Source organism: Oncorhynchus clarkii, chromosome 5 (genome assembly GCF_045791955.1).
Source record: "Oncorhynchus clarkii lewisi isolate Uvic-CL-2024 chromosome 5, UVic_Ocla_1.0, whole genome shotgun sequence".
Classification (NCBI taxonomy): domain Eukaryota; kingdom Metazoa; phylum Chordata; class Actinopteri; order Salmoniformes; family Salmonidae; genus Oncorhynchus; species Oncorhynchus clarkii.
The window spans coordinates 15,413,221-15,438,497 of NC_092151.1; the positions used below are offsets into that span (position 1 = coordinate 15,413,221).

At 43.1% G+C, this 25,277-nt stretch overlaps 2 protein-coding genes across 3 annotated transcripts; one reads left to right on the forward strand and one right to left on the reverse strand.

The window, feature by feature from the left end:
* Nucleotides 1-1,937: 1,937 nt before the first annotated feature.
* On the reverse strand, nt 1,938-20,679 carry LOC139408422 (mitoguardin 2). 2 transcript variants are annotated; one of them, XM_071152281.1, is made up of 15 exons: nt 20,391-20,679; nt 19,517-19,885; nt 19,060-19,270; nt 18,660-18,778; nt 15,875-15,995; nt 14,817-14,953; nt 14,357-14,474; nt 14,092-14,192; nt 13,839-13,948; nt 13,494-13,566; nt 8,266-8,352; nt 7,893-7,991; nt 7,431-7,565; nt 7,064-7,234; nt 1,938-6,703 (listed from the first exon to the last, which is right to left on the reverse strand). In XM_071152281.1, the coding sequence occupies exons 2-15, from the start codon at nt 19,610-19,612 to the stop codon at nt 6,491-6,493; spliced, it is 1,791 nt and encodes a 596-aa protein (XP_071008382.1). In that variant the 5' UTR covers nt 19,613-19,885; nt 20,391-20,679; the 3' UTR covers nt 1,938-6,490. The 2 variants fall into 2 exon arrangements, with proteins under 2 accessions (XP_071008382.1, XP_071008381.1); XM_071152280.1 differs by lacking the exon at nt 20,391-20,679 and having other exon boundaries at nt 6,284-6,703; nt 14,787-14,953; nt 19,517-19,832.
* Nucleotides 20,680-21,420: 741 nt separating this feature from the next.
* On the forward strand, nt 21,421-25,110 carry LOC139408430 (ST6 (alpha-N-acetyl-neuraminyl-2,3-beta-galactosyl-1,3)-N-acetylgalactosaminide alpha-2,6-sialyltransferase 4). The gene is made up of 5 exons (XM_071152292.1): nt 21,421-22,395; nt 22,501-22,644; nt 22,903-23,312; nt 23,485-23,592; nt 23,839-25,110. Exons 1-5 carry the CDS (start codon nt 22,378-22,380, stop codon nt 24,044-24,046), a joined length of 888 nt encoding a protein of 295 aa, XP_071008393.1. The 5' UTR covers nt 21,421-22,377; the 3' UTR covers nt 24,047-25,110.
* Nucleotides 25,111-25,277: the final 167 nt, after the last annotated feature.

Below are 25,277 nucleotides of genomic sequence, written 5' to 3' on the forward strand. Positions count from 1 at the left end.
CGAATCAAAATGTAATACGTAAATCCGTCCAACCAATAGGAAACACGGTTCCTTCCATGAAAATCACCATTCACAAGAGTAGATCCCCATGAAAAATAATGTATGGCTAATCAGAATGCGTTTGTCCCCAGAAAGGAGCATTATTACAGACATAAATACTCATCCGTTTCATCAGCTGTCCAGGTGGCTGGTCCCAGTTGATCCAGCAGGTGAAGAAGCCAGATGTGTAGGTCCTGGGCTGGTGCGCTTCAGACTTGGTCTGCGGTTGAGACCAGTTGGACATACTGCATAATTATCTAAAATGACATTGGAGGCAGTTTATGGTAGAGAAATTAACATTACATTATCTGGCAACAGCTCTGTTGGCCATTCTTGCAGTCAGCATGCCAATTGCAGGCTCCCTCAAAACTTGAGACATCTGCATATTTTAGAGTGGCCTTTTATTGTCCCCAACCCAATGTGCACCTGTGTAATGATCATGCTGTTTAATCAGCTTCTTGTCAGGTGGATGGATTATCTTGGCAAAGGAGAAATGCTTGCTAACAAGCATGTAAACAAATGTGTGCACAACATTTAAGAGAAATACACCTTTTGTGCATGCATATGTAAAATGTCTGATTTTATTTCAGCTCATGAAACATGGGACCAATACTTTACACGTTGCATTTATATTTTTGTTAAGTATATTTAGCTACTATCCACATTACCAACAAACTAGAATGGTCCAAACACACCAAGACAGTCGTGAAGAGGGCATGATAAAGCCCAGTCCCCCTCAGGAAAGATTTGGCATGGGTCCTCAGATCCTCAAAAGGTTCTACAGCTGCAACATCGAGAGCATCCTGGTTGCGTCACTGCCTGGTACGGCAATTGCTCGGTCTCCGACCGCAAGGCACTACAGTGGGTAGTGCATATGGCCCAGTACATCACTGGGGCTAAACTACCTGCCATTCAGGACCTCTACACCAGGCGGTGTCAGAGGAAGGCCCTACAAATTGTCAAAGACCCCAGGCACAGACTGTTCTCTCTACTACTGCATGGCAAGCGGTACCGGAGTGCCAAGTCTAGGACATAAAGGCTTCTCAACAGTTTTTACCCCCAAGCCACAAGACTCCTGGACAGGTAATCAAATGGCTACCCGGACTATTTGCATTGTGTGCCCCCCCAACCCCTCTTCTACGTTGCTACTACTCTCTGTTTATCATATGCAGTCACTTTAACCATATCTACATGTACATACTACCTCAAATCAGCCCGACTAACCGGTTCCTGTATATAGCCTCTCTACTGTTGTCTTTTTTACTGTTTATATTTCTTTACTTACCTATTGTTCACCTAATACCTTTTTTGCACTGTTGGTTAGAGTCTGTAAGTAAGCATTTCACTGTAAGGTCTACACCGGTTGTATTCGGCGCACATGACAAACTTTGATTTGATATCCTTAAAATGTCTGACCCCATACTTTAATGTATAGTACAAAAGGCTATCCCAAAGAAATGTGGAAGTAGAATTGCCATTCACACTTGACCATTGACTAATGCCTTAATGATCGGCTATGAAAAGTCAACTGACATTTACTCCTGAGGTGCTGACTTGTTGCACCCTCGACAACTACTGTGATTATTATTTGACCATGCTGGTCATTTATGAACATTTGAACATCTTGGCCATGTTCTGTTATAATCTCCACCCGGCACAGCCAGAAGAGGACTGGCCACCCCTCATAGCCTGGTTCCTCTCGAGGTTTTGGCCTTTTTAGGGAGTTTTTCCTAGCCACCATGCTTCTATACTTGCATTGCTTGCTGTTTGGGGTTTTAGGCTGGGTTTCTGTACAGCACTTTGAGATATCAGCTGATGTACGAAGGGCTATATAAATACATTTGATTTGAGGGATCTCTCTTAGGTGATGCAGTGCCAAAAGCCAAAGACAGTCACAATTTGTTTGATAGGGAAAAGTCTAATTGAAAGATATTTTAATAAGAAAAAACAAAATATGCAGATCCTAAAACTTTCAGTTTGTGCTGGCATTGTAATTTCACAACAATAAAAGACACAAAAGGCATGAATAGGAGGACACTTGTAGTGTACAACAAGTCATTTCATCATACTTAACTGAGTAAGAAGTTGTTCTCCTCTTTGGCCATTTTGAAATCATAAACCTACTAATGTCGCATAATGCAGACTTTTAAAAGATTGAATAAGCAAAGAGTTAACTGGCCTGTCTCATCAGCTTACATAAGAGTTCCTACAGCTGAATTTTGAAGTATAATCCACACAGTACAGAGTAAACAGTATTAAGCAGTTAATCATTCACTAAATCCGCATTGACATTTTCCTAGTTTTGATACCACAATTACTGGTAATTAAGATTAATTGATCATTAAAAAGGAAGTCACAGGGCATCTAATGCAATCCAACACTGCTGACTGATGGGACACATTAACAAGATGCAAAAAGCAGGGGGGGCACACAGTACAGGCACAAGCATTTCGCTACACTCACATGAACATCTGCTAACCATGTGTATGTGACATAAAATTTGATTTGATTTGACAAGAGTCCACATGCAAAGGCTGCTGAGGATAGTGCAATTCTGATACTACATATAGATCTATTGTTGGTTCAACCGAGAAGGAAAAGTAAACTAATCTCACAACCCAAAGGCCACCATTTGGGTATCTGAGCAGTAACGCATAACTATTCAATTAATCTCCCATTGGGATGTGATACGTATTGATCAATTAATTTCCTTTTCATAGTAATTGGAGCCTAGGAGATCCCAAAATAGGCAGGGCAGTTTTCATTTGTCACTCAATTGATTCGAGTAACACAATAGAAATATCTGATTCAAATGTAGGTCTGCGAGATAATTTGCCCAAATTAGACCAACAAATCACATGTACAAAAACCAAGAATTCAATCTAATACGTTGTCTGGCACAATGTCTGCCAGTCTTACAATGGGTATTAAATAATGCAATTTCTAAGGAAAAAGCCTCAACCTTGCTATCATTTACGCATGTTAAATATATCCAATAACATCAGTACTTTTCATGGCGCAAGAACATTTTAAAACTAGACCTACCAATGACCCATCCAACTATTGATTAAAAAAATAAAGCGTTAAAAGAGCGTTAATGTATTTTTTCCAATATAGTGCAAAGGAAGGATCTTTCATGTGCCAAAAAAAAGTTCAAACTCTACTGGTTACTAGAAAAGCTCCATAAACAGTAATAGGTATTAAGTTACTCTTTCGATTTTTATTTAACCCTTCTTTTACCAGGTAAGTTGACCGATACCACATTCTCATTTACAGCAAAGATCTGGGGAAGAAGAGGGGGGGATGAATGAGCCAATTGGAAACCTGGAATCCAAAGTGATATGTTCCGTTTCACTTCACCAATATACACTACATGCTTGAACATCTCTTTCCAACCGAGGACAGACTATTTTTACACACTTTAGCACTCGCCGGACCCGTTCTGTGGGCTTGTGTGGCCTACTACTTCTCGGCTGAGCAGTTGTTGCTCCTAGACATTTCCACTCCACAACAGCATTTGCAGTTGACAAGGGCAGCTCGAGCAGGGCAGAAATCTGACAAACTGACTTGTTGAAAAGGTGGCATCCTAGTACAGTGCTTCATTGAAAGTCACGGAGCTCTTCCGTATGGGCCATTCTACTGCCAATTTTTGTCTATGGAGATTGCATGGCTGTGTGCTCGATTTTATACACCGGTTAGCAACGAGTGTGGTTAAAATAGCCAAATCCACTAATTTGAAGGTGTGTCCACATACTTTTGTATATGGATTTAACAGTTTGGATTCCAGGCTAACAAGACAGCCCCAAAGCCGATTCTGAATACACAGCTACAATATACTGAACTCATATCAAGATCACAATAACCGCATACTATACCACAACATTTGAATGTACATTCACAATCCCCATTTCAACAAAATGTGTGACAGAGCTCAGTACAAGGTAGCTGTGAATTCAAACATGTAAGGTAGTATCGCTCCTGTCTTTTGTTGAGGGCATGTGGGAATATTAGTGGGAAGTGCTATTCAGAAACAATGCTTTTCTCAAAAACAGCGTAAATGTATTAAAAAATCTCATCCTGCTCCGTTAGGTGCGGTACATACCGGTATCACTGTTTTTTTTACAGACAAAGCGTGATTACAGACAATAAGAATTTCACTCGATCGTATACTCACACACTCATGCAGACACACACAACTCGACAACAATCATCAGAACTGGCAAATCAGTTCATGATATCCTACACCACCATTCAAAAGTTTAGGGTCACTTAAATGTCCTTATTTTTGAAATAAATTGTTTTTGTCCATTAAAATAACATGCATTTGATCAGAAATACAGTGTAGACATTGTTAATGTTGTAAATTAATATTGTAGCTGGAAACAGCTGACTTTTAATGGAATATCTACAGAGGCCCATTATCAGCAACCATCACTCCTGTGTTTCAATGGCAATCCAAGTTTATAATTTTAAAAGGCTAATTGGTCATTAGAAAAAAACTTTAGCAATTATGTTAGCACAGCTGAAAACTGTTATGATTAAAGAAGCAATAAAACTGGCCTTCTTTAGACTAGTTCAGTATCTGGGTCCTTGATTACCGGCTCAAAATAGCCAGAAACAAAGACCTTTATCCTGAAACTCGTCAGCCTATTCTTGTTCTGAGAAATGAAGGCTATTCCAATCGAGAAATTGCCAAGAAACTGAAGATCTCAGACAGAGCTGTGTACTACTCCCTTCACAGAACAAGCGCAAACTGGCTCTAACCAGAATAGAAAGGAGTGGGAGTCCCCGGTGCACAACTGAGCAAGAGGACAAGTACATTAGTGTCTAGTTTGAGAAACAGACGCCGCACAAGTCCTCAACTGTCAGCTTCATTAAATATTACCCACAAAACACCAGTCTCAACGTCAACAGCGAAGAGGCGACTCCGGGATGCTGGCCTTCTAGGCAGAGTGGCAAACAAAAAGCCATATCTTAGACTGGCCAATAAAAAGAAAAGATGGGCAAAAGAACAGACACTGGACAGAGGAACTTTGCCTAGAAGGCCAGCATCACGGAGTCACCTCTTCACTGTTGAGCCTGTAATCGAACCCACAAATGCTGAAGCTCCAGATATTCAACTAGTCTAAAGAAGGCCAGTTTAATTCCTTCTTTAAAATCAGAACAACAGTTTTCAGCTGTGCTAACATCATTGCAAAAGGGTTTTCTAATGATCAATTAGCCTTTTAAAATAATACACTTGGATTAGCTAACAACGTACCATTGGAACACAGGAGTGATGGTTGCTGAGAATGGTCGGCTGTACGCTTATGTAGATATTCCAATAAAAACCAGCTGATTCCAGCTATTATAGTCATTTACAACATTAACAATGTCTACACTGTATTTCTGATCAATTTGATGTTATTTTAATGGAAACAAAAAAAAGTGCTTGTCTTTCAAAAACAAGGACATTACTAAGTGACCCCAAACTTTTGAACGGTAGTGTACTTCCTGTTCTCCAAGCGTAACCTAAATTCAGCCTGCATTGTCACACGTCAGTTTGTCACCGAGGTATATGCTACAGTATATTATTAGGATTTCTGGGGTGGTATGCCCCTGCTTGGCATCTTTTTATACCTCCACAGTACCTCGATACTGACCATTTTAAGTATGAGGACAAGATAGGAATATCTGTGCACTTTTTCTGTACATACAAGTTAATGACTGTCCAATGCCCTGTCTGACCTTATGTACAGTATTAGACATTTGTATTACACATTCTCTTGAATGAATAGGTGCTTTTTTTCCATCAATGCGGCACCTAACACTATTGGAATAAATACGATAAATGAAATGGATGATCAATCAATGGATAGAGGAGACGGAAGCAACGAGTCCTGCAGCATCACGTCCCAGGGCACGCCTTCAAATTGGCCAAGGGTGTCGGGATAATAGAGGGGATCGGTTCGGATCCCCTGCCTCAGAACACACACTTACTGTACATCCATTACATAGACACAACAAACATTTTCTTGCCGGATGGTTGTTGGTTCATCACACATTTGGAAAAAGGGATAACTAGTATTGACTGATAAACAACTCCAGATTCAACTCAGATGATAAAATGTACGAGGAGAACAAAAACATCCCTCTCATGTAAGGACCAATACAAGTCAGGTTCTGTTCAATTTGGTGGCTGTTATGTTTAGGGTGTAGAACCACAGACTGACTGGGTGATGCTGCAGTTCAAGCATGTGAATTAACAACCCTCCTAAATCTTGCTTGTTAAGTCCAGCTTTGACCAACCCAGTCCATTCCAGCTCAGCTAAGTCAGATACAGGGTCATATTCATTATGCCACACAGTAGCAAACCACTTTCTAACTGAAAATTAAAATCAATGTTCTTATTGGACAAATTCATGTAGTACCTCCCCGTTTCATAACATCCCAAATGAACACTACCCATGTCTCAGTGGTGGTTGGAGGGGCTGGGGCCCGGTTCTGTGTCTCCTTGGGGTAGGGCTCCATTGGGCTCCAGCAGGCTGTCAATGCCAAGGTAGCCCAGCAGGATGTCACTGCGACGGTGGGACAGGCTCAGGATGTCCTCGGCTAACGACTGGGCCGAGGTGAAGCGCACCTTGTCGTGGTCAAACATATCTTTCAGGTACTGCACTATTTGTTGCTGGAGAAGAGAAAAGGACATTGGTGAGGAATGTGCTCATAAGAGATTTATTTCTAAGAAAAATGTAACTTGTTTTCCACATTCATTTCCCTCCTGAAAATCTCTGTCAAATTTAGGTAGACTGGTTAAGTCACTTGGTAGACTGTCCACAGGGATTATGATATTTGAGAGATTAAGGCATGGTAGAGATCAGCGTGATTAAACTGCTGATGTAAGGTAAAAAGGACAGACAGGTGGAAGGATGCAGACAGAGACACATGTGAAAATAGTAAATTAGTAGAAAATAACAAAGTGGTGACATGTGACCTCTAAATACTGCTAGTAGTAAATTGGAGACAAAAAGTTAGGATTAAAACTCACCTTGAAGATGGTGCACACCTCACTGAGGTGCTGTCGGGGCCCCAGGAAGCCAAAGGCCAGGACGGGGCTAACCTGTTCTGATATGGCGTAGAAGTGGGAGATGAAGCCGTCTGGAACCATCAACAGACGCCGCTTAGCCTTCAGAACGGACCAGCACGCAGTAGCCAGGGCCTGAGAAACACACAAGGTATGGTTTATTACATTTTAACCAATGGTATAGTTGCAGTGAATGCTATAGACCCTGTTTTCCATGTCTGCCTGTGTAATTTTATTTATGCTGTGTAATGCTTGTTGTGTTTGTATTGCAATTGTAACAGCTAGTATCACTAGATCATGTTGACTATAGGATTGTGGGTGTCTGTCTCACCGTCTCCTTGAAGCTGTCAGAGAGCCAACGGTTCCTGAGCACGGCCACAACGGACGAGGGCGGGCTCTCCAGGTCATCAAAGGCATCCATCAGGATGAAGTCCAGCACGATGTCAAAGAAGTTCATAACCACCACCTGGTAAAGGTCATAGATCATACGAGGTCAGGAGCTTTAAAACACAACTAGGTCATATATTCATCAAGGCACACCATAGAAAAATGAGGGTTTTTCTTACTGGTTAAAAAAAAAATGGTAGTCTACCTGTATCAGTCTGTTTGGTTTGCAATGAATATGGCCCAGCTTCAAGCCACATGTAAAATGTGAGAGTTCATGAGTTGTCAGGCACTAAAGTCAGTCTATCCAGAGTGATTTATAGACACGGATTCTTCCTACAATCACCAGAATCTCTACAAACACTTTCATTCATGTTTGAAAAAAAATAAAAGGAAAATAGTGTCTCACCCCTCGCCCCTCCAGTTCCATCCTGCTGACTGGCCAGGTCTCCTCTCTCTGGGTGTAGAGAAGCATGTCCTCATAGGTTTCCAGGAAGGCTTTGGGACTCTACAGGTGAAACAGGAACACAACCAACTCAATAAAAAAGCCAATCAGGAGTTCATTACAAAGTAACATGTTCATAGAGAAGAGTGTTGGTGAGGAGCCGCCTGTCCAGTGCATGGTCTGTCCAGTGCACGGTCTGTCCAGTGCACGGTCTGTCCAGTGCACGGTCTGGTCTGTCCTGTCCAGTGCACGGTGGGAATGAAATAACTTACAACAAAACAAATCCATGTCAACGGACAATAAAGTTGCAATGTATTGTCTGGGTTCGTGTTGCCACCTTATTTGCCTTGGTCATGAGTCCTGTGATCATCTGCTTGCCGGTCTCCATGAAGAACGTCCGGTGAGTTTCGTCCAACAACAAAACCTGTCAAAACAACAACAACCACTGAGGACGTCAGCAAAGATGACCAATCTTAGTCACATCAAATCCATAGAGACATTATCCATATACAGTTGAAGTCGAGAGTTTACATACACTTAGGTTGGGGAAATTAAAACTTGTTTTTCAACTACTCCACAAATTTCTTGTTAACAAACTATAGTTTTGGTAAGTCGGTTAGGACATCTACTTTGTGCATGACACTTCCGGCGCCGACAGAGATGGCCGCCTCGCTTCGCGTTCCTAGGAAACTATGCAGTTTTTTGTTTTTTTACGTGTTATTTCTTACATTAGTACCCCAGGTCATCTTAGGTTTCATTACATACAGTCGAGAAGAACTACTGAATATAAGATCAGCGTCAACTCACCATCAGTACGACCAAGAATATGTTTTTCGCGACGCGGACCCTGTGTTCTGCCTTACAAACAGGACAACGGAGTGGATCCTATGCAGCGACCCAAAAAAACGACTCCGAAAGAGAGGGAAACGAGGCGGTCTTCTGGTCAGACTCCGGAGACGGGCACACCGCGCACCACTCCCTAGCATTCTTCTTGCCAATGTCCAGTCTCTTGACAACAAGGTTGATGAAATCCGAGCAAGGGTAGCATTCCAGAGGGACATCAGAGACTGTAACGTCCTTTGCTTCACTGAAACATGGCTCACTGGAGAGACTCTATCCGAAGCGGTGCAGCCAACGGGTTTCTCCACGCATCGCGCTGACAGAAACAAACATCTTTCTGGTAAGAAGAGGGGCGGGGGCGTATGCCTCATGGCCAACGTGACATGGTGTGATGAAAGAAACATACAGGAACTCAAATCCTTCTGTTCACCTGATTTAGAATTCCTCACAATCAAATGTAGACCGCATTATCTACCAAGAGAATTCTCTTCGATTATAATCACAGCCGTATATACCGCCCCCCCCAAGCAGACACAGATGGCTCTGAACAAACTTTATTTAACTCTCTGCAAACTGGAAACGATTTATCCGGAGGCTGCATTCATTGTAGCTGGGGATTTTAACAAGGCTAATCTGAAAACAAGACTCCCCAAATTTTATCAGCATATCGATTGCGCAACCAGGGGTGGAAAGACCTTGGATCATTGTTACTCTAACTTCCGCGACGCATATAAGGCCCTGCCCCGCCCCCCTTTCAGAAAAGCTGACCACGACTCCATTTTGTTGATCCCTGCCTACAGACAGAAACTAAAACAAGAGGCTCCCACGCTGAGGTCTGTCCAACGCTGGTCCGACCAAGCTGACTCCACACTCCAAGACTGCTTCCATCACGTGGACTGGGAGATGTTTCGTATTGCGTCAGATAACAACATTGACGAATACGCTGATTCGGTGTGCGAGTTCATTAGAATGTGCGTTGAAGATGTCGTTCCCATAGCAACGATTAAAACATTCCCTAACCAGAAACCGTGGATTGATGGCAGCATTCGTGTGAAACTGAAAGCGCAAACCACTGCTTTTAATCAGGGCAAGGTGTCTGGTAACATGACCGAATACAAACAGTGCAGCTATTCCCTCCGCAAGGCTATCAAACAAGCTAAGCGCCAGTACAGAGACAAAGTAGAATCTCAATTCAACGGCTCAGACACAAGAGGCATGTGGCAGGGTCTACAGTCAATCACGGACTACAGGAAGAAATCCAGCCCAGTCACGGACCAGGATGTCTTGCTCCCAGGCAGACTAAATAACTTTTTTGCCCGCTTTAAGGACAATACAGTGCCACTGACACGGCCTGCAACGAAAACATGCGGTCTCTCCTTCACTGCAGCCGAGGTGAGTAAGACATTTAAACGTGTTAACCCTCGCAAGGCTGCAGGCCCAGACGGCATCCCCAGCCGCGCCCTCAGAGCATGCGCAGACCAGCTGGCCGGTGTGTTTACGGACATATTCAATCAATCCCTATACCAGTCTGCTGTTCCCACATGCTTCAAGAGGGCCACCATTGTTCCTGTTCCCAAGAAAGCTAAGGTAACTGAGCTAAACGACTACCGCCCCGTAGCACTCACATCCGTCATCATGAAGTGCTTTGAGAGACTAGTCAAGGACCATATCACCTCCACCCTACCTGACACCCTAGACCCACTCCAATTTGCTTACCGCCCAAATAGGTCCACAGACGATGCAATCTCAACCACACTGCACACTGCCCTAACCCATCTGGACAAGAGGAATACCTATGTGAGAATGCTGTTCATCGACTACAGCTCGGCATTCAACACCATAGTACCCTCCAAGCTCGTCATCAAGCTCGAGACCCTGGGTCTCGACCCCGCCCTGTGCAACTGGGTACTGGACTTCCTGACGGGCCGCCCCCAGGTGGTGAGGGTAGGCAACAACATCTCCTCCCCGCTGATCCTCAACACTGGGGCCCCACAAGGGTGCGTTCTGAGCCCTCTCCTGTACTCCCTGTTCACCCACGACTGCGTGGCCACGCACGCCTCCAACTCAATCATCAAGTTTGCGGACGACACAACAGTGGTAGGCTTGATTACCAACAACGACGAGACGGCCTACAGGGAGGAGGTGAGGGCCCTCGGAGTGTGGTGTCAGGAAAATAACCTCACACTCAACGTCAACAAAACTAAGGAGATGATTGTGGACTTCAGGAAACAGCAGAGGGAACACCCCCCTATCCACATCGATGGAACAGTAGTGGAGAGGGTAGCAAGTTTTAAGTTCCTCGGCATACACATCACAGACAAACTGAATTGGTCCACTCACACAGACAGCATTGTGAAGAAGGCGCAGCAGCGCCTCTTCAACCTCAGGAGGCTGAAGAAATTTGGCTTGTCACCAAAAGCACTCAAACTTCTACAGATGCACAATCGAGAGCATCCTGGCGGGCTGTATCACCGCCTGGTATGGCAACTGCACCGCCCTCAACCGTAAGGCTCTCCAGAGGGTAGTGAGGTCTGCACAACGCATCACCGGGGGCAAACTACCTGCCCTCCAGGACACCTACACCACCCGATGTCACAGGAAGGCCATAAAGATCATCAAGGACATCAACCACCCGAGCCACTGCCTGTTCACCCCGCTATCATCCAGAAGGCGAGGTCAGTACAGGTGCATCAAAGCTGGGACCGAGAGACTGAAAAACAGCTTCTATCTCAAGGCCATCAGACTGTTAAACAGCCACCACTAACACTGAGTGGCTGCTGCCAACACACTGACACTGACTCAACTCCAGCCACTTTAATAATGGGAATTGATGGGAAATGATGTAAATATATCACTAGCCACTTTAAACAATGCTACCTTATATAATGTTACTTACCCTACATTATTCATCTCATATGCATACGTATATACTGTACTCTATATCATCGACTGTATCCTTATGTAATACATGTATCACTAGCCACTTTAAACTATGCCACTTTGTTTACATACTCATCTCATTTGTACATACTGTACTCGATACCATCTACTGTATCTTGCCTATGCTGCTCTGTACCATCACTCATTCATATATCCTTATGTACATATTCTTTATCCCCTTACACTGTGTACAAGACAGTAGTTTTGGAATTGTTAGTTAGATTACTTGTTATTACTGCATTGTCGGAACTAGAAGCACAAGCATTTCGCTACACTCGCATTAACATCTGCTAACCATGTGTATGTGACAAATAAATTTGATTTGACACAAGTCATTTTTCCAACAATTGTTTACAAACTGATTATTTCCCTGTATCACAATTCCAGTGGGTCAGAAGTTTACATACACTAAGTTGACTGTGCCTTTAAACAATTCCAGAAAATGTCATGGCTTTAGAAGCTTCTGATAGGCTAATTGACATCATTTTAGTCAATTGGAGGTGTACCTGGGGATGCATTTCAAGGCCTACCTTCAAACTCAGTGCCTCTTTGCTTGACATCATGGGAAAATCAAAAGAAATCAGCCAAGACCTCAGAAAAAAAATTGTAGACCTTCACAAGTCTGGTTCATCCTTGGGAGCAATTTCCAAACGCCTGAAGGTACCACGTTCATCTGTACAAACAATAGTACGCAAGTATAAACACCATGGGACCACGCAGCAGTCATACCGCTCAGGAAGGAGACGCGTTCTGTCTCTTAGAGATGAACGTACTTTGTTGCGAAAAGTGCAAATCAATCCCAGAACAACAGCAAAGGACCTTGTGAAGATGCTGGAGGGAACAGGTACAAAAGTATCTATATCCACAGTAAAACAAGCCCTACATCGTAATAACCTGCAAGCCCGCTCAGCAAGGAAGAAGCCACTGCTCCAAAACCATCATAAAAAAGCCAGACTACGGTTTGCAACTGCACATGGGAACAAACATTGTACTTTTTGGAGAAATGTCCTCTGGTCTGATGAAACAAAAATGGAACTGTTTGGCCATAATGACCATCGTTATGTTGGAGGGAAAATGGGGAGGCTTCTAAGCCGAAGAACACCATCCCAGCCGTGAAGCACGGGGGTGGCAGCATCATGTTGTGGGGGTGCTTTGCTGCAGGAGGGACTGGTGCACTTCACAAAATAGATAGCATCATGAGGAAGGACAGTTATGTAGACATATTGAAGCAACATCTCAAGACATCAGTCAGGAAGTTAAAGCTTGGTCACAAATGGGTCTTCCAAATAGACAATGACCCCAAGCATACTTCCAAAGTTGTGGCAAAATGGCTTAAGGACAACAAAGTCAAGGTATTGGAGTGGCCATCACAAAGCCCTGACCTCAATCCCATCGAAAATTGGTGGGCAAAACTGAAAAAGCGTGTGCGAGCAAGGTGGCCTTACAAACCTGAATCAGTTACACCAGCTCTGTCAGGAGGAATGGGCCAAAATTCACCCAACTTATTGTGGGAAGCTGGAAACAATTTAAAGGCAATGCTACCAAAAACTAATTGAGTATGTAAACTTCTGACCCACTGGGAATGTGATGAAATAAATAAATAATTCTCTCTACTATTATTCTGACATTTCACATTCTTAACATAAAGTGATGATCCTAACTGACCTAAGACAGGGAATTATTACTCTGATTAAATGTCAGGAGTTTAAATGTATTTGGCTAAGGTGTATGTAAACTTCCGACTTCAACTGTACCAATAAGTCATCTTCAGTAAGGATTTCAGACCTGGAAGGCTTGTCTCACACAGTGGAGTTTGGCTAGGAAGTCTTGGTCACCGTAGCATTCTAGCAGCTCAGTTCTGAGGAAAAATATGGAAATCAGAAACGTGAATAGTTATTAGTTCATTTTAACAGAAATATACGGTTGTGAGTAACACTAAACAAATGGTAGTATTTGTTTTCTTCCAAATACTTAGAGCTACGATGGATTTTCGCTGGCGCAATGGGATCTATGGAATAGTCCAAAAAGTACAAACCCCAAAACTCTCCCATCTGGCACTCAATCAAGTGCGCAAAAAAAAAAGATACTACTACTATTTTAACCCAGGTCCAGTACTTAGCTAGTCCTTACCGGAGCTCTCGACAGGGCACGCTGCTGTCCTGGACCAGTGACACAGCCTCGTCGTAAAGAGCAGCGGGCCTCAGAGGCTGACACACCTCCAGAGATAGGTTGTCAAACAACTGCAGAGTAAAGAGGGAGAGGCGCAATCCTCAACACATGTTCATAACATAGGATACATGATAGTCATGAGAGAGACTGTGTGTGAGGGAGAGAGAAAACGTGCGTGATAGGGTGAGTGAATGAGAGAGAAAGAGAAACTAACTTCTGCCGCTGAGAAGAAGGAATCGTCAGAAGTGATTGTAGTGGCATCGTCTTCACGCATTCTACTCTCCAAGTTTGGCAGGATGAGTGTTCCCTCACTCTCTGACAGGACAACAAAGCAAACAGTCTTGAGCCACAACAAGGACTAAGTCAAATGACCCATTATGGATAAATGCTAAAGCTACTGTCAACATATTTGAACTAGCTGCATGCTAATAACAACAACAAAAATCAACAGATTTGCGCTATCGTAGCATGTTAATTACCAAAGTCTGCCAGCAGGCTATCTGGGGGAATAGTGGCGCCAAAGTCCTCCTGTAGGTGGTAGGCCCTGTGCAGTAGGGTCTCCAGCTTCTCGGCAAAGACCTTGTTACGCGACTCAGACTGAAACCATGAAAACAAACAAATCACTACATTAGTTGATTAATTCAAAATCACAGTGGCCCTCCAGGGCTGGAGTTGCCCATCCTTTCTCTGAATCTTTAAGGAAAGAGAGGCTGGTGGAGGAAGAAATCCGATGGGCTCATTCAATTCCACTCTAGCAATTACAATAAGCCCCCCCTCCAATTTTTAATGTAATGGTAGGTGGATGTGAGAGTGCTGCTTGCTCTTGACCAGGGCTCAGTTGAGAATGAGATGCATATCTCAAATGGGACTCACCTGGTTAAATAAACGATAAATAAAAGTGTACCGTACCGTTGAGAGTGCGATAGTTCTGTGGCATACCGTGGGCAGGTTGGGGCAGGCCGCTGCCCCCTCCAGGGCTAGGCTGGTACTGGCTTTGGAGGCATTGGAGTGGGTGTGGTGCCGGATGTTCAGGGCCTGCTCCCACTTCTGAAGGGCCTCCTCAAACAACTCCATACCTGGGAGAGGGGAAAGATGTGATCAGGATAACATAGAAAATCTGGGATTTTGGCTAAGGGAAAGGTCAGTTTCAATAATATATGAATGATAAATGCCAGAAAACCAGGAATTAATCAGGAAGAACGGCATTCCTGCTAGGGGAGGGGGACCTTAGGGTCTGTTCCTATTCCTTACACTTTCCACCAGAGTGTGCAGTGCACTTGTAAAACCGATGCTTATATCAATCCAGTGTTTCTTTACATGCATGAGCGAGCGGGAGAGAGCAATTGTACATATGGGGAAAATACAGTAGGGAGAATGGAACACAACCACAGCTTAATGTCAGTCCTTAGTATTATGATGCATCATAAAATGACAGGATGAGTGATGCTATCCTGCCAGGTTGGTTTGATAATGACATCTACATGCTGGGAGGCCACCCAGGTGTTTGGTTGTCGAGGAAGGATAACGGAGTCTAGCTGAATTACAGAGATGTCTTTGTCCAGGTGTTAATGGAAAAACTAACAGTGCAAGAAATACAGCATAGTCAGATGTAACCCTCTATACCAATGTCCCACTTCTATTCTTCCTCTACCAAGGGTCCTCATAGCCTTTTTTCATTGAGCAAAACAGTTATTTTGAATAAGAACTAATTCCACTTTGGGAAATACTTTTCCCCATTGGTGGGCGGGTAGCCTACATTAAAGTTTAGAGTGTTGGGCAGTAACTGAAAAGTTTCTGGTTCGAATCCATGAGTCGACAAGGTGAACAATCTGCTCTTGAGCAAAGCACTTAACACTATTTTCTCCTGTAAGTCGTTCTCGATAAGAGCGTCTGCTAAATGAATCAAATTTTAAAAGCGCACCAAACACTGTCTCAGTTTGCTATGGACACTCCCTTTCGCTGAATCTTTGAGGGAATCCATGAAGGGGTATTATTACCAATGATGTACAGGTTCTCTGCGTTTGCATCCCCCATGGCTCCCGACTCCTCCTCCACAGGCTCTGCCTCACAGGGAGTCGACGGATTGGCCGACTGGTTCGGAGAAGTCGGGACTCGCATCTGTGACAACAAAAAGACAATAACAAATTGAAATCTTGAGGGGCCATGGACCACAAGGGTCTAAAAAGAGTTAAGTGAGGTAAACGATCCACTGAAGAAGAAGAGTGAAATCAGAATGAACTATGTTAAAATGCTCGTCAAAGACTATAGCTCAGCGTTCAATAACGTAGTTCCCTCCAAGCTAGGGACCCTGGGACTGAACACCTTCCTCTGCAACTTCCTGAGAGGCCGGGCGCAGGGTGTGAGTGTAGGCAACAATACATCCGCCACTTGAACCCTCAACACAGGGGCCCCTCAGGGGTGTGTGCATAGTCCCCTCCTGTACTCCCTGTTCACCCACGACTGAGTGGCCACGCACGACTCCAACACCATCATTAAGTTTGCAAACGACACAACAGTGGTAGGCCTGATCACCGACAAGACAGCCTACAGGGAGGAGGTCAGAGACTTAGCAGTGTGGTGCCAGGACAAATTACCTCTCCTTCAACGTCAGTAACACCAAGAAGCTGATCGTGGACTATAGGAGAAAGGGGAGAGTACGCCCCCATCCACATCACTGGGGCTGAGCTCCCTGCCATCCAGGACCTCTATATCAGCGGAGAAAGGCCCAAAAGAATGCCAAAGACAACAGCCACCCAAGCCATAGACTGTTCACTCTATCATCTGGCACCAGATCACCGACTCTGGGACCAACAGGCTCCGAGACAGCTTCTACCCCCAATGCATAAATCTTCTTAGACATAAGATTGCTAAATAGTCCATTAAAAATGGTTACCCGGGCTATCTACACTGACCCTACACACACTCACACTTCAATGACACTCCCACACATACTTATAGTCACACACACTTTTACTCTGTTCTTTATTTTACTCTAATTATGTTCTATCCTGATGCCTAGTCACGTTACCATGCCTTCGTGTACATATCTACGTCAAATACCTCGTACCAGATCAGTGTACAGAGGTACTCAGACGCCTTGACTTTTTCCACATTTTGTTATGTTACAGCCTTATTCTAAAATTGATTAAATAAAAATCTCAGCAATCTACACACAATACCCATAACAACAAAGCGAAAACAGGTTTAGAAATGTTTGAAAATATATTTTTATAAAAATATTCAGACCTTTTGCTATGAAACTTGAAATTGAGAGCAGGTGCATCCTGTTTCCATTGATCATCCATTAGATGTTTCTACAACTGGATTGGAGTACACCTGTGGTAAATTCAATTGATTGGACATCATTTGGAAAGGCACACACCTGTCTATATAAGGTCCCACAGTTGACAGTGCATGTCAGAGCAAAAACCAAGCCATGAGGTCGAAGGAATTGTCTGTAGAGCTCTGAGACAGGATTGTGTCAAGGCACAGATCTGGGGAAGGGTACCAAAAAAGGTTCTGCAGCATTGAAGGTCCCCAAGAACACAGTGGCCTCCATCATTCTTAAATGGAAGAAGTTTGGAACCACCAAGACTCTTCCTAGAGCTGGCTGCCCGGCCAAACTGAGCAATCGGGGGAGAAGGGCCTTGGTCAGGGAGGTGACCAAACACCCGATGGTCACTGACAGAGCTCCAGAGTTCCTCTGGAGATGTTGTCCTTCTGGAAGGTTCTCCAGCTATGCAGCACTCCACCAATTAGGCCTTCATGGTAGAGTGGCCAAATGGAAGCCACTCCTCAGTAAACGGCACATGACAGCCCGCTTGGAGTTTGCCAAAAGGCGCCGAAAGACTCAGACCATGAGAAACAAGTTTGTCTGGTCTGATGAAACCAAAATTAAACTATTTGGCCTGAAAGCCAAGCATCACATCTGGAGGTAACCTGGCACCATCCCTATGGTGAAGCATGGTGGTGGCAGCATCATGCTGTGGGGGTGTTTTTCAGCAGCAGGGACTGGGAGACTAGTCAGGATCGAGAAAGATTAATGGAGCAAACATCCATGATGAAAACCTGCTTCAGTGTGCTCTGGACCTCAGACTGGAGGCAAAGGTTCACCTTCCAACAGGACAACGACCCTAAGCACACAGCCAAGACAACGCAGGAGTGGTTTCGGGACAAGTCTCTGAATACCCAGCCAGAGCCCGGACTTGAACCCAATCTAACATCTGGAGAGACCTGAAAATAGCTGTGGAGCGACACTCCCCATCAAACCTGACAGCACTTGAGAGGATTCCCCCCCCCCCAAATACAGGTGTGCCAAGCTTGTAGCGTCATACCCAGGAACTCTCGATGCGGTCATCACCGCCAAAGGTGCTTCAACAAAGTACTGAGTAAAGGGTCTGAATACTTATGTACAATGTGTTATTTCAGTTTTTTTAAACCAGTTTTTGCTTTGTCATTATGGGGTATTGTGTGTAGATTGAGGGGGAAAAAAACTATTTTCGAATAAGCCTGTAACATAACAAAATGTGGAAAAGGAGTCAATGCTTTCCCAAATGTACTGTATATAGCACCAGATTGATCTGATACTTACTGTATATAGCTCCACTCGTGTATTTTATTCCTTGTGTTACTATTGTTACTTATTTTTTGTATTTTTAAACTCTGCATCGTTGGGAAGGGCTCGAAAGAAAGCATTTAATTAAAGTCTACACCAGTTATAGTAGGCGCATATGAAAAATGTGTTTAATTTGAGTGATAGAAAGTAAGGAGAGTCAAACGTACAGAGGCTATGCTGTGGGAGGAGCTTGAGTGTTTGCTGGGAGCCAGTGAAGAGATGCCGCTCATGGTTTCGTTGCTCCGTGTGCTGGGGCTCATCATCTGTCGCCCGGGAAACGGACCACCTGGGATGGAAACGAGACTGTTAGCTAACACTTCTATCAAAAAGGCATTTTGATCACATTAATAACTGGTATTCTAACCGTGATCACCTGAAACAGCTTTCACATACAGTATCCAGACAGGCTTATGGAAACACCAGCATGTCAATGAACCAACTTACTTGACTTAATCCGTTTTACTTCCTTGATGTCAATCAGCCAACCAACAAACACATCAACAAAATTATGAGCCAATTCTACAGCCTGTTTGAAACCACCAGTAATCACATTGAAGTGAAACTCACCTCTCCTCAGAGATGACGGTCTCCCTGACCGGATCAACGCCTCTGGTATTCCCACCTGCTTCTGCTCATCTTTCACAGCTGTTGCCTGTTTCCGTTTCCTGCCGCGTCTCTTCATGTGGTGGGCGGTGAGAGCCAGGGCTACGCTCCCCAGAGCTGTGGCGAACAGCACCTTCTTCAGACTGGGAGAAAGCTTCAGCTGAGCGAATATGGACTGACGGGGAAAGAGATGGGGTGAGTGGTCACAACAAGCTAAAACAACTTGAAGCATGCATGCTTATGTATCAAGCATGTATCTTCGGTGTGTCAAATATGGAGGGAATTAAAAATAAGTTACTTGCTAATAAAGAACAAACTTATGCTTTTTTTTGGCAACATTCTTTGCAATGTTTTAGGAGCAGATTCTTCAAACATATTCAATAGTGTACTTGAAAGTGTCTTCTTGGGGAACATTGTTTACCTGCCCAAAGGTGGAGTAGAGAAACACGGGGATCTCGGCCACAGTCATGGCCAAGGCCTGGGCGATGGACATCCCTTCTGCTCTTCTGATTGACATTTCAGTAGAATGCCCACAGAGCCTCCAACAACCCCTTTACATCAACCTCCTCAGGGGCTTCCTTCTCTGTTCTGCTCTGAGACCAACCAGCCAGCCAGCACAGTGCCTGGTCGTAATTGGGCTGTGGTCAGCCACTTCTGAGTCTGGGTGGGTCCCTCTGGTCCAGCTTCAGACTGTAGCCGCAACCAGTATACCGGAGTCCTGTCCACACTGGTTTTGGTGCCCCTCTTCTTCACTTATCCAAAGGCACCATGTTTCTCGATCCGTGCAATCCTAGGGGTGTAGTGTGAATTGTTGTCATCATTGCTACAATGAAGTAATATCGATCAGTGATAGTTAAATCTGACTACTTCACAAATATGTAATGAACTGAAATTAACTGTGACATAACATCGTCTCAGGCTATATAATGTAACACCCCAACAGCATCGAGAACAGAGTGAAGTAGACACACAGGCATTGCACAGGCCAGTTACTCTTAGCTAGCTACCTAACGTTAGTTACTAGCCAGCATAGCATCAAAGAAGCACGACCAACTAAATATGAGTAGAATTCCTCTAGAAGTTAACATGTTTAACGTTATTTTTTACTTTGACCAAATATTAACTCAAAAAAAAAGAGACCCTCACAGCCTAGCGCCAAAGTAGCATTAGCATCATGCTAGCTGACAAGCCGTCCCAGCAGGTTCACAACTTTCAAGGGTTATCATATTTGACAATAACTTTTGTAACATCAATAAGGTCTCTTCGGTTTTGGCTGCGAATGGAATATTACAAACCTGTCCTGATTGCTGACCAACATCACTAGCCGGACATGCTAGTTAGCCAGCTAGGAACTTTGATTCGCGCACTGACAGCTACTGCTGGCTTCAATCCGGCCTGGCTGTCAGATCACTCAGTCAACGGTCTCCGATGGACTACTAAAAGCTGTCTAACCGTGTATTCAAGAGATTGCTAACCTTTTTATGGATAAAAAAGATAGAATCATCCAAAAGCTACTAATGCACATTGCGCATCCAAAGAGCTGTAGAAGGACATTCAGCGGCGCATTTCACACACTACTGTGATATTTGCTTCAGGGCGGACACATTTGTAATTGATACCATGGAAGACCAATGTCTGTTGAGTATATGCGGGCGCGTTCCTATTGTGGTCAATCACAATTGAGGAAGGAGGTGGGTGTACATTGGATATCCAATCGTATCAAAGATTGGGGCCTGACTCTTGCTTGTTCCATGGCAAAAGTTAGGTGAAAAGTCAAAACGTTTCATCCAAAAATGGATCAATAGCGTTAAAGTATTCATATGTTTAACATTGGTAACGGATTGTTTATTTATTTTTGTACACACAATTGTGTTGTCACAGTAGGATCTGTGCATAAAAAGCAATTTCTGTTTTAGGTCTTGTGAGATAAATATCTACTCCTGTCTTAAGTGTAGTGTATGGACATAAACTGTTTCCAGTGCTGGTGTTCGTATTGGTGGTGGTGGGTTTTGACTAGATGGGATAACGGCAGTTTATGTCAGAATTCACCAGAATAGAGAGCAATAGTAATTACATACTCATCAGCTAACGTTGCTTTTTGTGAATTTTGAAGCATTTATGTAGGATTTTTTTAAAGCACATGAAAGGCATCATAATTCATAAAGATCACTGACTGATATTATCTCATATAACAAAACGTATAAGATATCCTAAGCCTGCGTTAACCTTATTTTCGGCGTTTATCCCCAACCCCTATTCTTTTCGCATTCATTTTCCTCATTGGAATGGCTGAACGAACCAGACGTAACTCATTTCCGCTTTTTTAGGAAGTTACATGCTGGCGAGTGCTATTGACATTTCGGAGCAGGCTAGGAAAACTTAGAATAATTAGGTTAAGGTTAGCGTTGGTTTTAATGCTAAACATGTTAGTGATGCTTGTGCTGCAACCAAGAAAGATAATGTGCCTGCAGCTCATTAATTTAATTAGGCAAGTCAGTTAAGAATACATTCGTATTTACAATTACGACCTACCCTGGACGCAGCTGGGCGCCGCTCTATGGGTCTCTCAATCAATACAGCCTGGATTCAGCCTAGTGTCACCTCTTGCACTGAGATGCAGTGCTTTAGACCGCTGCGCCACTCGGGAGTATGATGAAAGGGATGTCTTGACTAGTATGAAGGATATAAATAATTAGGTTTTCCATAATATTAACTTTTAGAGGGGCATATATGCTTTTAAATCATTATATTACTGCATTGTATTCGTTACATCTTTCATTCCCTGAAATATCTTTCCAGTAATAAAATGTGTCCAATATCAGGAACTAAGCTATCCAGGTTCTGTTCACTGTCGGAACATAAATGGGTAACACCATCACTCACAACAAGGAAATACTAGGTTAGTTAGCTTAACATGTATCTTCTTATTCCATGTTAACGTATTATAATAATTACAGAGAGTCGGTTATTCGTTTGGTCAATGTTTCTGTTAATTGATTTCCTTTTTGGCACTGAATTAGCTGCCACCATGTTATGGCAAAATATTGGTCATGATGATAGTTAACGTTAACTAGCTAGCTAACGCGGTTCGATTGGTTATCATGTCAGTCATTTCGACCGATGTGCACTGAAGTTGACCCCCTACACTGGTTTTAAATGTGCTATTGATTAAACATCAGTTGTCAAATTAACGGTAGACGTTTTTATTCAACAAGTGAGATACCCAACTTATTTCCCACCAATTGTGATGAAATCCATTAGGGGCGGGGCCAGAGGTCTCTAATGGATATGAAGTCTCAGGTAAACATGACATCTTGTTTCCTACTCCTCATCATTATTACAGTAACATTTACTTCCTATGCACACTGACTACAGTTTTTTAACCTGTTCATCTGATGTCAACAGAGGTTCCACTGGATTTGTCTAGTTATTGTAACACTGTCAGTGTTGTTATGGTACGTCCACATGACCAGATCAGATGGGTCCAACAGCATGGTCAACATTGGTCTCCAAGGATACCTCAGGATCACCCCTGGCAGGAGGGATCAGGTGAGCTGTTGATTTGCAGAGGTCTGCGTTGTGTTTTGCAACAGATAATTAAAATGAGCATTTCCATTGGTCAAGCCCAGGTAGTCCCTCTCTATTTTATTATATTTTCTTTTTTTTTTGGTGCCTAATGAACACAACCCATTCCTTGTTCCACTTGCCAACACCTTCAGCCAGAAAGAAACACAAACTATATGTTGATGTAAACACATTAATACATTTTCACCTCATGTGATTTTATGCCCTATTCTCTCCCTCCAGTTTCTGAAGATGCACTGCCGCCAGTGTGCCTTGGTGTCCAGCTCGGGACAGATGCAGGGGGCAAGTCTCAGAGAGGAGATTGACCAAATGGGGTGTGTGATCCGCATGAACAACGCCCCCACGCTGGGCTATGAGAGGGACGTAGGGAGCAGAACCAGTCTGAGGGTGGTATCGCACACCAGTGTTCCCCTGCTGATTAAAAACGAGAGCTATTACTTCAGGCACTCTGCGGACACCACCTACGTGTTCTGGGGTCCTGAGCGGAACATGAGGCAGGATGGGAAAGGGCGTGTTTATAATGCCTTGATGAAGATGGCCACGAAGTACCCGCAGGTCAAAATATACATGGTGACTCGGGAGAAGATCCAGTACTGTGACAGTGTTTTTCAGAACGAGACAGGGAAAAACAGGTAAATAATGTCCTCGCCAAGCACTAATGTACCCTGTCATGTTAATTAGGGTACAAGGGTCAAGTCCAGGTAGTCTATTACTTTTTCAGTTTTCTTCTGTTTGGTGCCGAAATGAACACAGCCAAGATGGCTATGCTGCTATTCTTATTATTATAAGTTTTCTCTGTTTTAGAATGAATTCAGGTGCTTTTCTCAGCACTGGTTTCTTCACCATGATCCTGGCCATGGACATGTGTGACAGTATTCACGTCTATGGGATGATCGACGATAACTTCTGCAGGTGAGTTATTTGAAAAAGATGTGGAAGCAACTACCTGTCTAATAGCACATTTATTCTGGTGTAATAGCACATTTATTCTGTTTTGAGACTAATTAAATTTGAATTAAATAAATAGGAACCCTGAACTAGCTGTCAACTTGCCTTATATTACACTGTTTTGTGTTACACCACATTGTACTGAGAGCTATTTGGGATTGATTGGCTGTATTTGACGATTAAATACACCCCTTTCATGCTTCTCTGAAGCCGTGCCGATCACAGTGTTGCTCCTTACCACTACTACGAGGGAAGCCGAATGGACGAATGCCGCATGTACCGGATGCACGAGCACGCAAGTCGTGGCGGCCATCGCTTCATCACCGAGAAGGCCATCTATGCCCGATGGGCCTTGCACCACAGGGTGGAGTTCAAACACCCTTCCTGGAACCTGCAGGAGAGGAAACATGACCCCTGAGTTTTGTGCCTGGTGACTTTTTTAAAATCTTTGTTGACCTCCGTTGGGGAATTCTGTGCAGTATGAGAGTCAAATGATCTTACTCCTTCATGGGGCTGCAGTATTAATTATAATATTTATGACAGCCTAAATGGTGTTCAAAACATTGTATTCAATAGTCAAGCATCAAACTGCCAACTTTTTTACATTGGTCAAAGTGCTCATATTTCTAATTTTAGACCTTTAGCCTATGTCTAAAGTACAGTATTCTAACCACTAACCACTATTAAATTAAAACTGCTATTGGTAGGTCTAGTGATGCCAAATCAAATAAGATTTTTAGTGTTTGAACAAACTTGATGCCTTCGTTGTTTGTTTGTCATAATTATGTATTTTCATTTCTGCACTCTTAAAATCCAATGTTTTGTCATTTAATGTAGCTTTTATGATGCACTGACTGAATGTTCACCAACGTATTATGTTTTTTCCTGTTCACTGCTATATGCCCATGTATTTCAATGTAATGACACATTGTTGGGCTTTCCTATCAGAGTTTAGTCTTAACAACATTTCAATCTTTTACATATATTTATTATGTTATGGTTCAAATGTAACAAGAATCATGAATTTAGTGTCACTGAAATATAATAATGTGCTGGTCATTTACTATCAGAGAAAGTGACTATCTGATAGCAAAGAGAGACTATTTTGCTGATTTGATTGGTTTATGCAAAGGCCAATGGAACGATTTGACATGTTATGAGTAGAGATTCATCCCCAAAAAGTGTGCCTTTTTCTTTAACTTCCTATTTTTGTCTGACATTATACACTTGTTGACTTTAAACAAAAAATGTTGTTGCTTGACAATGTAAATGGTTTAATGTTACTTTTATATAAGGTCTGATATGCCTTATTCTGATGGTCTTAATGATATTTACAAAGCTTGACAATGCTACAATCATGTTCAACGGAAAATCCCTATAGTGCTCTCTTTTAGGAAATATGAAATGCTCTTTACCTGCCTTTTTAAATTACTTAATGATGTTGTCTGATTCCAAAGAAATGTATTATAAATGTTTACAGTATTGTGGTGTTTATCTAGTTTATTCTGAAAGTGTCTGGTTTTCACAACACTGAAATTAACTATGTCCATTTTCAAATACTAGCCTTTGTGTCTTCTCTAAATTATTTATAAAGTTCCTAATAATCATTTTCACTGCGGCGCTGAAATTTTGATGACGCAAGCGAGTCC